The sequence below is a fragment of the Hibiscus syriacus genome, unplaced genomic scaffold, assembly GCF_006381635.1.
Source record: "Hibiscus syriacus cultivar Baekdansim isolate YM2019G1 unplaced genomic scaffold, ASM638163v2 tig00111022_pilon, whole genome shotgun sequence".
Lineage (NCBI taxonomy): Eukaryota > Viridiplantae > Streptophyta > Magnoliopsida > Malvales > Malvaceae > Hibiscus > Hibiscus syriacus.
The window spans coordinates 2,353,600-2,370,345 of record NW_024062956.1 but is presented as its reverse complement, the minus strand read 5'-3'; the positions used below and the strand labels follow the sequence as shown (position 1 = coordinate 2,370,345).

General features: G+C 35.8%; 1 protein-coding gene across 1 annotated transcript; it reads right to left on the bottom strand.

The window, feature by feature from the left end:
* Window positions 1–636: 636 nt before the first annotated feature.
* LOC120150537 (calcium-transporting ATPase 1, endoplasmic reticulum-type-like) lies at window positions 637–6,218 on the bottom strand. The gene is made up of 9 exons (XM_039163212.1): window positions 6,163–6,218; window positions 3,964–5,478; window positions 3,576–3,639; window positions 3,356–3,477; window positions 2,867–3,148; window positions 2,409–2,786; window positions 1,867–1,976; window positions 1,406–1,634; window positions 637–1,316 (listed from the first exon to the last, which is right to left on the bottom strand). The coding sequence occupies exons 2-9, from the start codon at window positions 5,374–5,376 to the stop codon at window positions 732–734; spliced, it is 3,183 nt and encodes a 1,060-aa protein (XP_039019143.1). The 5' UTR covers window positions 5,377–5,478; window positions 6,163–6,218; the 3' UTR covers window positions 637–731.
* Window positions 6,219–16,746: the final 10,528 nt, after the last annotated feature.

Below are 16,746 nucleotides of genomic sequence, written 5' to 3'. Positions count from 1 at the left end.
AAAGTACAAAACAACACTTGCAATTAAATAATTTTTAATATTCAAACATGAGATCTCTAAGGATGACAATCATCTCTTTAACCACTGAAATAACTTGATTCATGCTTGATAAGTACTATTTTAGAAACCAACAATCTCTTCCATGAACATATTGATTGCTTAGGGTTTGCTCTCGAAATAACTTTATGAATGATCGAACCCCTATAAAATTATATTTTATAAAATATTTTTGGAAAATGCCTTTAAAAAGATGATTTTAAAATTCAGAGAAAAAAATTAAGTTAAAAAATTAATTAAGCATATAGAAGATTAAAACACTATCACGACACAATAAATAGAACTATAATAAAATCGTGAGAATATGTTATCATTGACATAAAGATGTCAAAATCAATATATAGGTATGCGTCAAACATATCAAACTGACCCATTACAAGTATGTTTCTTGGATCATTATGTGATAATCACAACATTAAGTAACTACTTAATCAAATATTAAGAGTACTTTTGAACATTATATCTTTGCCAACAGGACTTTGCATGAATTGGCAGTCAGAAATGATTTTTGGGGTCATCTGAATTGAAGATTTGAATGTAAAATTAACACTATGTAATAGAGGGAAAAGAAATCGAATTTATGGAAAATTTAGTGAAGTTCAAACAAAGCAACTTCAAGAATCTATGTTGATCCCTTAAAATGTTATTACAATTTTTTTGTATAATGATGATAATTAGTCGGCTTTCTGCTTAGACGGTCTTGATACAGCACGGTAGCGCAACCCAGTTGTACACCTTCCGATGAATTTGAGAAGCTCATCGATTACAATTACGGGTAAAGTGACAGCAATTACGAGCAGCCATTCATTGGTGCTGAGGGGAACAATTCCAAATACTCGTGCAAGGAAAGGCACGTACAGAATCAAGAAGTGAAGACCAAATGAGATGGACATGGCTAAAAGGAGCCATGGATTGACCCAAGGAGGCATTGTCAACAGGCTTCCATCTTCTGATAGAGCGTTAAGGGAATTGAACATTTCAATGGCTACCAAGACGGAGAGGGAAAGTGTTGAGGCTTTGATTTTCCCAGATTGAAAGTAATCACATGGGTCTAAATCAAATTTAAACACTTGGGAACCTGCTGTGAATGGCGACACCGAGAATCCTTCCCAAGAATTGCATTTATCCCAGTTGGCAAGTTGGGAGTAGGTAACAAGACTATGGCCATCTCCACTTAAATCAATACCCAGGAAACTGTGGTGGGTGTACCATATGATGAAGACCCCGACTGTGGCTAACCCGACATAGAGTCCGATCACCTGCACCAATGTAGGAATTAAGTTAGGTTTTCATCTTTGCTAAAGTACGCATTACTTGGCCAACAACGAGAAAAAGATGAATCGGCTACCAGGTAGCGGAATAAGATCCAAGCCGAGATTAGTGAGTCATCGCTTCGTCTGGGAGGCTTCTTCATTATATCTTTGTCAGGGGGATTGAACCCTAAAGCAGTTGCTGGAGGTCCATCAGTAACAAGATTAACCCACAGAAGCTGAACAGGGATCATGCCTTCCGGAATCCCCAATGCAGCAGTCATAAATATAGAAGCAACCTCACCGATGTTGGAGGATATCATGTACCTGCGGTAAAAACGTAGAAGAATGTCATTCAATGTTGTGATTTAAAAATTAACCAAATTGACCAAAACTTTTGGAAGAGGAGGACTCAAATTAACAATGAATGAATATGCTTCAAGAGTTGGAATCTAGTATGAACGGGTGCAGCTATCAAAGGCAGACTCGGTGCAATTTGTTAAATTCACAAACATTGCCAGTTCATTCTATAGTCATACATCTAAGTTACAAGACTAACCTTATAAAAGCCTTCATATTATTGTAAATGGATCTGCCCTCACCAACTGCAGCAACTATAGTGTTGAAGTTATCATCTGCTAACACCATGTCAGAGGCTTCCTTTGCAACCTAGAAAGAATCAAGCAACGATGAAGAGAGGATCAAATAAGAACGTTAAACATTCATGAATAATTTGAACTAACATACTAACTGCCTGGTAATAGGCAAGGGTAGTCAAGATTCCCAAGTAAAATAGAGATGAAATCGTACCAAATATTTAGAACTAGTTGACTCAATCAATACCCATAAAATGTCAGGAAATAGCGGTACAGCCATATAGCTGTTCCAACATATATTTTGAATAAACAGCAGGCACAACCATGCATGCTGCACATGCATTCAGTTGTGCATCTGAATCATCATTCAGATGCTATTTTACAAGGAGAGCTGACGATATACAAATAGAAAACAGAGCCCGCAAGCATATAATGAGATAGCATATTATAATATGCAAGTAACCATTAGGACACCATGGATGTAATAGGGAAGGACATTGAATACCTCAGTCCCAGCAATGCCCATTGCCACTCCAATATCAGCCAACTTCAAGGCAGGAGCATCATTAACTCCATCCCCAGTCATTGCAACCACTTCACCATCCTCCTTCAGCAACCTCACTATTTCTTGTTTGTGCCTTGGCTCAGCTCGAGAAAATAAAAGACCTCCACCCTGCCTCAGATGATTTTTCTGATAAGGATGATCCATAAAGTCCTTTCCGGTTAAGCTTCTTGAACTGATATCTTCAGAAGGTCCAAATACGCCAATTTCACGACAAATAGCTTCTGCCGTGTTCTTGTTGTCTCCTGTAATGACCATAACACGAATCCCAGCTGCTTTGCAGTCTTCAATTGCTTGACGAACCTCTTTCCGAGGAGGATCCTTAATAGGTTTGTTCAAGTGCTTCAGAAAAATAGTGGACAGAAGAAAACAAAAATACAAATAAACCAGAAGAAGCTTACCCTTAGCCCAACTAAACCAACAAAAATAAGTTTGCTCTCGATTAAGGAATAATTGGATGGATTAAGCAAAAGCTGATGAGCTGGATGATCTTCATCACCATTATATGTTGCAAACTCAAAAAGCTCTTCCTTATATGCGAAACCAAGGCAACGCAATGCATCTGTTGACATTTCCCGAAGACTCTCCAAAATAAGATCCTTCGAATATTGGTCTAGTTCTATAATAGAGCCATCGCGTAACTGCATAAAAGAGCTCCTGTCCAATAAATTCTCAACAGCACCCTGAGCCATTAAGCATGTACAATTAGAATGGCATGCAAGTAAACTGGAAACCAGCAGCAAGCAACATGATAAAATCTTACTAGGGTGATAAAATCTTACTAGGGTGTTTACTGGAACCAAAAAAGAAAAGGGTATTGAAAGAGAATAAATTAACATAAATCAACAAATAGTCAGTCCATGTTACGAGGGAAGGAGAGATAACTAAACCTTTACTAGCAATGCCTTTCGACCTCCACTGGAATTCACAATAACTCCCATGGACTTCCGATCACGGTCAAACTCAAGAGTTGCAATCCTTTGCTCCATTTTGTTCCACAGTTGACAACAGCCTAAGTAGCATAACAGAAGAAAAGAGAAAGCTAAGTAGGATATAAAAATCATCACCTAACAAACAACAAAATTAGAGGAAAGAAATCAGTTAACATACGTTGATGGTCCTCATGACCCAAAGACGAGCCATCCTCAGGTAATCCCATTTTCTCAACCAGAACCTGAAATCAAATGGAACAAAATAGGAATCTCAGCAAGGGGAAAATATGCAACATGGACCTTTAGTATAAGTTGAATGTTTACATGCTGCAAATCTAGAAAAAACATCACAAGTTTAATGGGCAAACAAGGCCGTGTTTATAATATGGGTAGCTAATGCTGAGATTTAGGTCTCCCTGTTATATCACTTTAAAAGAACATAATTAAAATTCAAAATATGATACAAGAAAAAAAGGTTCAAACTAAGGTTTTTGCTTTGGATGTATATAGACAGATGCAACAGGCAGAAACTTAAAGGATTCAATTTCAGAAATGGGGTTTGCAACCTTTAGTGCAGCCTCTGTAGGCATTCCGGTGGCAACATAATGATTCCCAGATTGTTCAATACCAGCATCATTGCAGACAGCAGAAATCTTTGCAATCATTTGAAGATTGACATCCATTTCACCAACTGACCAGCCTCGAATTTTCCCATCAAAAGGATTATATGTAGTCCCTTCCACATCAAACGCTCGCAGCGTACCAGGCCTTGAACCTATAGCAATAAGCTTTGAAACAGCCATCTGATTGGTAGTCAAAGTCCCTGTCTTATCAGAACAGATAACAGTTGTGCAACCCAGAGTCTCAACACTAGGCAGCTTACGGACAAGTGCGTTCTTTTGAGCCATCTTTCGGGTTCCCAGTGCCAGACATGTTGTAATAACTGCTGGTAAACCTTCTGGAATTGCAGCAACAGCCAATGCAACAGCAATTTCAAAGTAATATGTGCACTTCTCAAATGAGAACTTGAAGTTTGTTGGCCAACCATCAACATATTCCCAGGAAAGAAAATACTTCACGTTAATAAGCCAAACTAGTGCACAAATCACTCCGATTATCATTGTCAGAACCTCTCCAAACTCATTCAACTTCTTCTTTAATGGGGTATCTTCCTCACTAAGTGATGCTTCATGAATCTGTGAATGCACCTTCCCAATCTCTGTAGTCATGCCTATATGGGTGACTAAGCAAATACAGTTTCCATTGACCACAGTTGTTCCAGCAAAAACCATACATTTCTTCCCTTGAATATCTGAATTCTCAGGAACAACCTTCACGGTCTTGCTCACAGCTTCACTTTCTCCAGTCAATGACCCCTGTTCAACTCTTACAGTTGAGCTTACCAAATTCAAAACCCGCATATCGGCAGGGACCTTATCACCAACTCTCAACTCCACAATATCACCCGGGACAAGCTCCTTTGCAGGCAAATTTGAGATCTTCTTACCATCTCGAACTACATTTGCCTGCTCCGATTGAATTTCCTTCAGAGCCTCCAAGGCTTTTTCTGCATTGCTTTCTTGCCATATTCCAACAATGGCATTCACTATCAAGATCAAGAATATAACAATTGGCTCCACAAAAGCTGTTATCTCCATCTCCCCTCCTTCATCGCCATCATACCAAGCTAAAATAAACGATATAATGGCAGCAAGCAATAATATCCTAACTAAAGTGTCATTAAATTGCTCCAAAATTAGTTGAAATATTGATGTGCCCTCATGCTTCTCCAACTCATTCCATCCGTAAATCTCCCTCCTTTTTTCAACTTCAGCAGTTGATAAACCTAATTCTTGGTTTGTTTGGAACTTCTCTTCGCATTGTTTTACGTCCCTTGCCCAAGCAGGAAAATTTTCAGCCTTCGAAGAAGCAGCACTGACATTTTCTCTCTTCCCGTAGTCTTCCCCTCCTCTCCCCATTGAAATTCAATACCAAAGAAACAATTCTTCAAGTAATTGAAGAAATGTCAAAATAGCTGAAGAAAAAAGTTGAAACTTTATTTCCTGTCTTCAGAACTGGACCTGAAAGCAAAGAGATTTACTAAAATATCATGATCTAAAAAGCAAAGTAATAACAAACCATTAATACTTAAAAACTAACAATATGTTTTGAGTTTTCACCCAATATAATAAAAAAACAATAGAAAAGAAAATAAATGATGCCGTTTTTCTTCCATTATCCATCATATTTACACATTAGAAACCCAAAGTAAAAGCTGGACCCAGTTGGACCCTGACTTTTAGTTTTAGTTTAAAAATAATCCAGAAATTCAAAAAAAGAGAGAGAAATAAGGGAAAATCAGAAAAAAAATCCAAAGATATTAACATGATCAATAAACAGGTATTAGTTTCATTTTCAGAAAGACTTGACATCCAATATTGATGGAACATACCCTAAATAGAAAAACCGATGCACAGAACAATTCCTGCACCTAGGTTCATCAATATAATGACTCATACATGGAGAAGTTGTAGTCACATTTGTTCAAAAACTTGACAGGTAGAAAGTAACAAAAAAAAAAAGAAATCATTATATGTTTCAGGTTTAGCACTAAAACGAAAAGAAATTGTTATTGAAAGCTACTTCATTATCACCAGATCGACAGATACAGATCCATCGAAGCCAAGCCAAGCCAAGCCAAGCCAAGCCAAGCCAAGCCAAACAAGACTAAGAGAATTAAAAATAAAAACACTCAAAGATCTAACCTTAATCTGAATGAAGAACTGCAGAAGAGAGCCGACTCATCTGACGGAGTAGTTGGTCAGTTAAAGGAACGAAATAAAAAGGAAAAAAATGGAAATGAATTAAATGCCCTAAGGGTCCCATTTTGGGCCTCTCACTTAATAACCAATTGGGCTAAAAGTCCAAATATTTTTTTATTTTTTGATATAATGTCAAAAAAGTCATTGATGTTTGATTAAATAATCACTTTTGTCCCTTTTTTATTTTGACTCTTAACATTTCACTTTAGGTAAAAAAAACTCATCTATGAATAGAAAACGTTAGTTAAAAACGGTTAACACTTTAAAATAATATTTGTCGTTTTAATAAACGTTGAATACTAATTTTAGTATCATGTCATTTTTTTTACAATCTAAAATTTTGAAAGTTTATTTTATAATTCTGGAATAAATACAATACAATATTTATTTAAAGACTTTTAATCATTTAACAATAAATATTTATACCTTATATACATAATGTTCAAACTCAAAATTTCAAAAAATAATAATAATTCATTCATCTCGAGTTTTAAAAGTTAATCAACATAAGAGAGATCAGTGATTCAATGGTCTACATGTGTTCTTAGAAGAAGCTAGATTTCACATTGTCTTAACTAATAGAATATTACCACGTGTTCATACACCACGTAAAGTGATTGGCTTTCCCATGAGACAATCAAATATGATCTTTTTGTTTTAATTTTTGCGGCCTCCCACACTGAATCTCCACTTTTGTAAAGCTACAAACTTTTCTTCAAGTAGTATATTTAATTAAAATTTTATATCAATTTGGTTTACTTGAAAAAATATATATTTATTGTTTCATTAATGAATAATTTCATAATATAATGATTATTATTTAATATACTGATAGTGAAATAAAAATTATAAATAAATTGGGGATGTTGTAATGTGTTATTTTAATATATTAAAAAAATAAGAGAAAATTTTAAAGAATGATCATAATAATAAAGAAAATATTTTTTAGATGAACTGAATTTGAGTAATTTTATTTATACATGTGTGTATTTAACCAGCTTTAATAGCAAAATAATATTATCTTATAATCAATATATTTAAAAAAGAAAAGGGATATAAAAGCATCATGTGAGGATTTTTTCATTCACATGTATAAAGTAATTATCTATATTATAAACTCTTTACTTAATGCTCTAAGAAGCTCCCTATTACTTGCTACCAAAGAAACAGTAGAAAACTTTCCGACCATTTGGACATAAAGATATTGCTGCAATTGACTATATTTACAAAATGAAAAGGTTTTTCTTCGTCTTCTTCTTCCATATTCCAACTTTTCCGGTACTCCAAAACCATCATGAATTTTGTTGAACATATATCAAAACTTGACTACTTGAACAAGTCAAGTTCTCTTTAATTCTATTTTCTTTACCCTTCAAATGGCTTATTGAATAGCATTTATGAACCCACTAAATAGCCTTGATGTCCAACTGCATCTGCAAGGTGTATGTGCGTTGTCAATAGTTAAGAAAGATTATGATCAGATACTACTTTATAATTATTTAAGACTATTCAAAACAAATAATAATAATAATAATAAGATTAGCTTATATATAAAGAACAGTTCACTAATGATGTTTCTGTGGCTAATCCAAATTTTATGATAAAGCAAGAACAGATTGGCCATAAGAAAAGAATAATGACAGATTCTGGAGGGGGGACTACTACTGGTGTGATAAATGCCACCAGCTATGACCTTACTCCACAATTATTGAGGGAGAGGGTTCATGACTTTTTAATCGTATGGGAAGAATCAGAATGCATCCTGCTTTTTACTTTTCACCATATCCAAATGAAAATTCCTGGGAAATATCTGCATGCTAGAAATGTTGAATTTACTGGTGTTGCAGTTGACGGGGACTAAGAAAAGTCATAGTTGAAGCTTCACCTGAATTCCCCAAGCCAAAGGGAATCAATTTCTCCTTTAATTTAAACCAATCATCAACTGTAACCTTATCTACTGCTTCTTATTTCTTTCTCTCACTTTTCTTAAGAAACAAACAAGTTGCAGATGAGAAGTCTACATATTTTGCTGCAGGTCACTCACTATGGTCTAGGGAACTTTTTCCATGCATTTCAACTTTAATCAGTTACAAGGAAATTGCTTAATTGAAATGAAAATGGAATATTGGCTATTTGTCTTTGACTTCCATTATTCATCAAACTGAACTGTTATATGGAGGGGAATCTGAACAAGTGGGTTGGGAATTGTCATGTTATCTGGCCTATTGGAAACTTGTCAGATGTTACCAGATGGTTCATAATGGAAAACAAAGGCCGAGCCAACTACCTTTTCTACGGTCCCCTCCTCGAGGGTGGACTCTTATTTCTAGTCGTGGTGGTGCTGGATTGTTTTTTTAACGAGCATAACTTGAATAATGGATAGAGTTTTGGGCTTTACACTTTGTAACTTTTGGGCCAAATTGAAATGCCCACATTGGCTACCGTCCCTTTTGTGTTCTTTTCTTTTCTTTGATTTCTACGAGAGCGTGTGTGCTTTAACACCCTTTTCCTTGCCACATGATGATCCCTTATTTAATTCGATATTATTGTATCTCTTCTAGATTTCATTCGTAAGTCCCACCTCTACTGTAAATCGTTCGTTGATCAAAGTTTCTAAAATTTTATGTCCTCCAATCAATTATAATCTTTTGACATGATCACTGACAGATTCACATTATCTGTTGAAAGTAGAATTTATTGTCTGACAACAATATCTATTTATCCTGCCAGCTTACAGATAAGTATCGTGACCCTAGGTTTGAAACTAATACTAAGTGTTAGTATATAAGCCACTGTGCATAGCTAGAGAAGAGATCCTAAACTCTCTCTATCCCTCAAATGTCATTAACCATAGTTTTACCAATAATAATTGGTGCGGTAAGTGTAGAGTACTTTTCGACCGAAAGAAATAGTCAAAACGAACTTGTAAGAGCAAAAAACCAACCTAACTTTCTATCCTCTTCACTTCCTAAAATTATTATGATGTGTCCCATTTTTTTGGTTAATACCAGCAAGTCATGTACAACCCGACGTATTATTAGATCTATCATGGTACTTACAACCAAACCGATCAACAATATCACTGGTAGTGGTATCGATAGTTAGCATATTCCAATAACCAAAGCTTCATGCGAGTTAACAATTTACAGAACGAGATGCAAAGCTTGCATACGTAGTTTCAAACCTCTCATGTGGTCCAACCGCAGTTATAGCAGCAGAGCCAATACCAACAAGAGTTGATCTAGGAAATTGTTCAAGAGTTGTTGGTCTCTTAGTGTCAAGGATGAGAAGAGGTACCAACAAGGGTAGACGACTGCCCGTCTGAACACTATAGAGGACAAAGTTCCTCCCTAGAGCCTGACAATAAGGGACAACATGAAGTGTATGCCTCAACATGTCTTCCTCACTCTGCCAATATCGTTTGGACACATATTCGCTTTATCCTCTTCTATGAAGGCTTCTACACTCGCCGTCGAAAGGATTCTCATCTATATGCTCTATAAAATGTCTTTCGAAAGACGCGTCCAACATGACATCCTTTTTATATGACAAAAGTGTCATTTTCATGAATAATCTATAGATGATGCTAATTTATAAATAATTAAAAATAATATGTATGTATGTATGCATGTATGCATAGGATTTCAAATATTATCATTTAGAGAATAGAAGAAAAAGTAAAATATAAATGAAACTGAATATATTTAATTGTAATTAAATAATAATAAAACACAAAATAAAATAAAAAAAGAGTTAATTAGGACTTTTTATTTATTTCCTTAATATTTTTTCTCACAAGTTGATCTTCACTCTAGTATTTCTTTGTTTTATCATTTTTGGGTCTCTAAGTGTTGCTTTTTATTTATTCCTTTGCCTACCTATTACTACAACTCAACTACCATATCAGTTTAAGGAATTTGCGAGTCGTATCTCCAATAACGTCTCGTGAGCATCCAACACAACTCTCCAATCGCAACCCAAACTTAATCCACCTCCTCAACCTCCCAATTCCATCGATCTAAATCCTACTATAATAGTCATGACCCATTTTCTTTTATCACCTTTGAGCTTCAACGTAAATTTCGTATTGTAAGAGTTCATAATTATGTCCAAGATTTTTTGTCGTTGGTGACGAAGAAAAATCTCTAATAGTATCTTCTCTCCTTCAAATGTTGCATATTTTTAAGGTTTTAAAGTAGGAAAAGAAGAATGAGAGTTTAGGTGACATCTGAATGATCGTATGCTACGATAATCTAGGTTTGTATAATATATTCCTAGACCAACTATTGACATGGACAATATATATAAGATTGACATAAAAGAGAATACATATGTTGATTGGAGGATGGAGTACAATGATTGGTTAGTGATGCAGATGTACTCTTGATCATCAATTTATTTTGAGTAATGATATGTCAATTCCGATGGATTACATGTCATGGTTTATACAATACGAAAAGTTAAATCAATTGTTTTATGATAAACAAGTTACATATATTCATCAATACAAGAAAAAAGCATCCATCAATGTAACATCACCGTCCCCCAACTAATCAGGAAAGAGTAAACCATTATGATTTGTCATCATAAACACCGCCTAGACCAGCACAACATACACCTTCAATGACACCAATGTGTAACCAATTGACGAAGATGTAATATTCAACATATATTGTTCCACCTCTCTCGAGTTTAACATAAGGTTATTATATGCCTCTAATATCATACTGATTTTTTGCTTCAAATACCCTATTGTTGATGGGTGATTATCCTCCCCTAGTACCACCACCTCCAACCCAACCAACAATATCATATTCTAGATTCTTATAGTTTACCTTTAATGATAAGATTGTTAATTAGATATTTTCATAATTGTTATTCTTCATATATCATCTTTCATCACACGAATGAAACACGTCGATGAATGAACTCGTCTGATGAATAGACATTGTTATCAATAGTGTTAGAGATATTATCGAAAATGTTGGAGCAAGTGGCAATGGTGATACTATTAAAAAGTGTTAATATATATAAATCATATGGGTAATTAACGATCACCACACTATAAAACTAGTTCACGTAGAAATTATCAATGATAAGATATTTTTAATTTTTATGAGAATATCAATTGCAATACCTAAATTTATAACTATTTATTGTTATGTTTAGGTTAGAAAGGATTAAGAATTTAGAAGAAGAAGGAAAAGGAATTCATAATTTTCATTAGATATTTTTCAAGATTTCCAGTACATTCCTTCTGTTTTTATGCTATACATTGTACTGTTGCCGTTACTCCTAACTGAATTAGATTTGCTTACCAACCCATCAGCCTTAATTACTTTAGTGGATCATCTTGCTGTGAGCCCATTTCCTCAACACCAATTCCACTGTCATTTTGAGTCTTTAATTTTGAAACCGGTTTCTTAATTCCCAATTCTTCAATTTCTACCTCCTTTAGCCCTAATTTCATCATGCTCAATCCCAATTCCCCTTTTATCTTCTATGTCTCTCTCCCAACCATGACATTACCCTCCCCAGCAGTAGATCCTTGACCCCAAGGATCGAAATCAGGAAATTGAGATTTCAAGGCAGAATAATCCTCCCAAGTGGCATTCTCCGGTGACAAATTCAACCATTGAATCAGCAGCTGAGTAACTGGTCGATTTTGACGTTTCACACTCCGTTTGGCAAGAACAATAGCCGGGTAAATCTTCAGTTGTCCATCATCTCCAACCTTCGGAGGATCGAGCGAGGTAAATACACTAGACCCGATTTTTTTCTTTAACAGACTCACGTTAAAAACTGGATGAATTTTGGATTGTGGTGGCAAACGAAGCCTGTAGGCTACTAATCCAATTCTTTCTATGACTTTGTAAGGACCAAAATACTTGGCCGAAAGCTTCAAGTTCTTCCTCAGGCCTAACGAAGTATGCCGATACGGTTGTAATTTCAGGTAAACATCATCTCCCACATTGAATTCTCGTTCAGTACGATGTCTTTCTGCATGTTGTTTCATCCGATTCTGAGCTAGTAGTAAATTCTCCTTTAAAATTTGATTCAATTCTGTTATATGCTGCATAATCTCCTGAACTGAGTGCACTTGAGTATTGGTCTGCTGTTGTAATAATGGGGCTTCATAGCCATATAAAGCTTGAAACGGTGTTGTTCCAATGGCAGTGTGGAAATTGGTGTTGTACCACTACTCTGCCTGAGGTAGCTACTTCGCCCATTCTTTCGGCTTTAAAAAACATAGGCTGCGTAGGTACTGCTCCAAGCACTGATTAACTCTTTCTATTTGGACATCTGTTTCTGGGTGGAAAGCAATACTGAATAGGGTAGATGTCCCTAATTGTTTAGAAATTCATTTCAAAATAAACTTGTAAAGATTTTGTCCTTGTCTGAAATTATAATTTGGGGTTGACCATGAAGTCGATAAATGTTATCTAGAAATTTTTGAGCCATGTCCACAGCATTATATGGATGTGAAAGTGGTATAAAGTGATTGTACTTAGTGAATTTATCAACAACCACTAGAATCGTATTGAACTTAGATGAAGTAGGAAGCCCTTCAATAAAATCCATAGTAATAACAGTCCAAGCATGAGTAGGAATAGGGAGAGGTTGCAACAGACCCGGTGGAGAAATATGCTCACTCTTCGTTCGTTGGCAGATATCACATTGTTGCACATAAGTAAGAATCATAGATTTAATCCCATGCTAATAAAAATAATTTTTGATACGATGGTAAGTAGCTTGACCCCCCGAATGTCCACCCAAAGGAGAATCATGAAAACTTCTAAGTAGTTCTTGCCTCAATGTACCAGCAGACCCAACATATATTTTCCCACAAAACCGGAGCACTCCTCGAACATATGACCATTGTTGAGGTCCTATAGTTCGTATTGACAAGTTTGTAATAACCGTGTTACCCAAAGTATCATCAACATATGTAGCTTCAATTTCATGCACCCAAGCAGGCGTAATTATAGTGGCAGTGAGAGTATTTAGTTCAGATTCCTCGTCATAACATCTCGATAAAGCATCAGCCACCTTGTTTGAACTTTCTTTCCTAAATTTAATTGTATAATCGAGTCTAAGCAGTTTAGTAAGACCTCGTTTCTGGATAGTTGTTGTCAATTTATGTTCCAATAAATGTTTGAGTGGCTCATGATCAGTTTTGATAATAAATGGTCGAGCTTCCAAATAATGTCTCCATTTTGTAACAACCATCAAGCCAAATATTCTTTCTCATAAATGGACATATCTACATGTCGAACTCCTAGTGTTTTACTTAGATAAGCTATAGGACGACCTTCCTCAGATAAAACCGTGCCAATACCATGAGAACTCGCGTCAGTTTCCAAACAAAAACTCTTTGAAAAATCTGGCAAAGCTAAGACAGGGGCTTTGCACATCGCATCCTTCAATAACTCAAAAGCTTCCTTAGTAACTGCAGACCATTTAAAACTGTCCTTTTTAAGCATATTGGTGAGAGGTCGACTCAGCTTACCATAGTTCTTAATAAATTTTCTGTAGTAGCCAGTCAGCCCCAAAAATCCACGCAAGGCTTTTAAATTTTTAGGAATCTGCCAATTTCTCATTGCCTCCACTTTAGAGGGATCTGTAGCAACTCCATTTGCAGAAATAATATGCCCCAAGTATTTAATCTGTTGTTGTCCAAAAAAAACATTTCTCCCTTCTTGCAAAAAGATGATTAGTTGTAAGAATTTGCAGAACCAATTCCAAATGATGTACATGGTCCTCCAACGAAGGACTATAAATCAAAATATTGTCAAAAAACACCAAAACGAATTTTCGCAAGTATTGTCCAAATATATCATTCATTAATGATGGAAATGTGGCTGGTGCATTTGTTAGACCGAATGGCATTACCTTAAACTCAAAGTGGTCGTGATGAGTCTGAAATGCTGTCTTGTGGACGTCATCCTTTATAATAAGAATCTGCCAATATCCCGACCGTAAATCAATTTTTGAAAAAAAAAATTGATCCTGCCAACTCATCCAAAAGATCCTCAACAATAGGAATTGGAAATTTATTCTTGACTGTCCATTGGTTGAGCTATCGGTAATCAACACAAAACCTCCAAGTACCATCCTTCTTCTTAACCAGCAAACATGGAGAAGCAAACGGACTCGTACTGGTCTAGATAATGGAAGCAGCCAAAAGTTCCCTAACCTGTTTTTCAACCTCAGATTTCTGCTGATAAGGGAAACGATACGATCTCAAATTAATTGGTGGAACATCAGCTTTAAGAACAATAGCATGATCATGGTTTCGAACCGGAGGTAGTCCTTTTGGTTCATCAAAGACGTACTGATAGGCTGCAAGTAAAGGCTTAAGTATTGATGGAACTTCCTGAGAAACAACTTCGGCACTTAACCAATAGAGTTTGCCAATGACCTCGTTTTGTTTTGAGGTCAGGTCAATTTTTGCAGCTTGTCTCCTGAAATCATTTTTACATAAGGAATCTGAATACCACCTTGAAATGCCATAAGATTTTCATCCTTCTTGAAAGTCAATGTCATTTCATTGAAATCCAAGGTAATAGGGTTACATTTCTTCATCCAATCAACCCCCAAAACCATATCACTTCCCCCCATTTGTAGTACTCTGAAATCATGAACAAAGCCATATCATTGCATATTACATTTAAATTTATTGCTCCTTGTTGTACTGTGAAGTCGTTCCCCACTAGCAATAGTGATGACTAAAGGATTAGTTTGTACTGCTTACATTCCTTCTTTTGCCCATCATGGAGTAATAAAGCTATGAGTACTCCCACTATCAACCAAGATATTTAATATTTTACTATTAACATTACCTTGAATTCTAATAGTGTTGTGACCAGCAGTACTATTTAAAGCATTAATGGAGATTTCTAAAGCTCCATCATGTTCACTCTCTTCTAATAGTTGTTGTTGTATGTGATTGTCCTGATTTAAAGGAGTAACATCAGAATCATGGACTTCCTCCTCTTCCATCATGTTAAATTTCTTCTGTTTACACTGGTGCCCAGGGCCAAACTTCTCTCCACATTTAAAACAGAGTCCATTAGTTCTTCGATATTCTACCAACTGTTATTTATCAGTGGTTTGAGGTTGAAAAAGCTGAGGGTTCGTTGTCGAAGGAACCCCTGGAACTCTCGTAGGTGGAAGAACAATAGTCGATTTAAAAACATGTCGCCCTTTTCTATTTTCAACTTCCATGGATAACTCATATATCTTAGCCTTTCTACCAGCTTCAGCCACTGATTTAGGCTCAAGAACTTTAACTTTGTGTTTGAGTTTCTCTTTTAACCCACTCAAAAAGCAGGAAACAAAGTACTCCTCCCCCAATCCATGATTAATTTAAAGAATAAAAGGTTGAAGTTCTTCAAACTTATCCTCATACTTTTCCACTGAAGACGTTTGAGTTAATTTTCATCTATAACATCAATATACCCTTTATCATAGAACCTGTGGGTAATGTCTGCCACAAATTCATGCCAAGAGACTCTGTTTTTCTTCATAATATAGCCATCAAACCAAGACTCATCCCTACATGTTAGATACATAGCAACCAATTCCAGTTTCTGACTGTCCGGTATAGAAAATATAGAAAATACTTTTCACACTTCCTCACCCAACTCCTTGGTTTACTGCCATAAAAAATGGAAGTTCTATTTTTAGTCTAGGAGTAAACATACCCATATTGTTGTTTGTAGGGCTTTTGTCCATTAAGTCAGAATATTTGAGGACATATGGATCCCCAAGTTTTTTTGGATTTCCCCCTAATTTCAATTTATGCACAGTAGAAGGTACCTTGGAGTGTTCTGCAGGAAATACAGGTTTTGAAGCTAAAATTCCAGGTACCGACGGTTGAAATGAGTATTTCTCCCAGTCATCAATAACGGTGACTTGTAAATGTGTCTTTCTGAGTCCTTGTGTCTGAGTTGTTTTCATATTGTTTTGATTTGTTGCAGGTGAAGATTGACCCGATTCATCTCCAGATTTCTGCATTAGACTCAAGAGTTGCTGCAAATAACCTTTAGTCTCATTCATTGTTTTCTCCAAAGATTGGAATCGCTGCTCCCATTCAAGCTTTTGATTGACCCACAAAACCGGAACTTCTGCATTGAGAGAGCCTTCAGGATCATCCATGGTATCTTTGGTTTGCTCGTTCTGTCCCATCTTCTGCGTCTTCTTAGTCTTTCCCAGCTTGAAAAAAAAATTGGATCAATTTTAGCTTAGCTCTGAATACCAATTGTTATGTTTAGGTTAGAAATGATTAAGAATTTAAAAGAAGAATGAAAATAAATTCAAAATTTTCATTAGATATTGTTGAGTTAATCGATTGACGGAATCGACCAAGAGGGGGGTGAATTGGCAATTAAAATTTTGGTGGAAGCTTTTGCAGAAAATTGAAAGTAATTACATAGCGATTTAGAGTGGTTCGACTTTCTCAACCAAAGTTTACGTCCACTACCTTAGCTATCCACACTAAGGATTTTCCACAAATTCACTAAT

Coding starts and splice junctions, on each gene's coding strand:
- LOC120150537 (XM_039163212.1), bottom strand. CDS start 5,376: ATGGGGAGAGGAGGGGAAGACTACGGGAAGAGAGAAAATGTCAGTGCT. Junction 3,478..3,575: donor GGGTCATGAGGACCATCAAC/GTATGTTAACTG, acceptor TATGCTACTTAG/GCTGTTGTCAACTGTGGAAC. Junction 1,635..1,866: donor AATATGAAGGCTTTTATAAG/GTTAGTCTTGTA, acceptor TTTTTACCGCAG/GTACATGATATCCTCCAACA.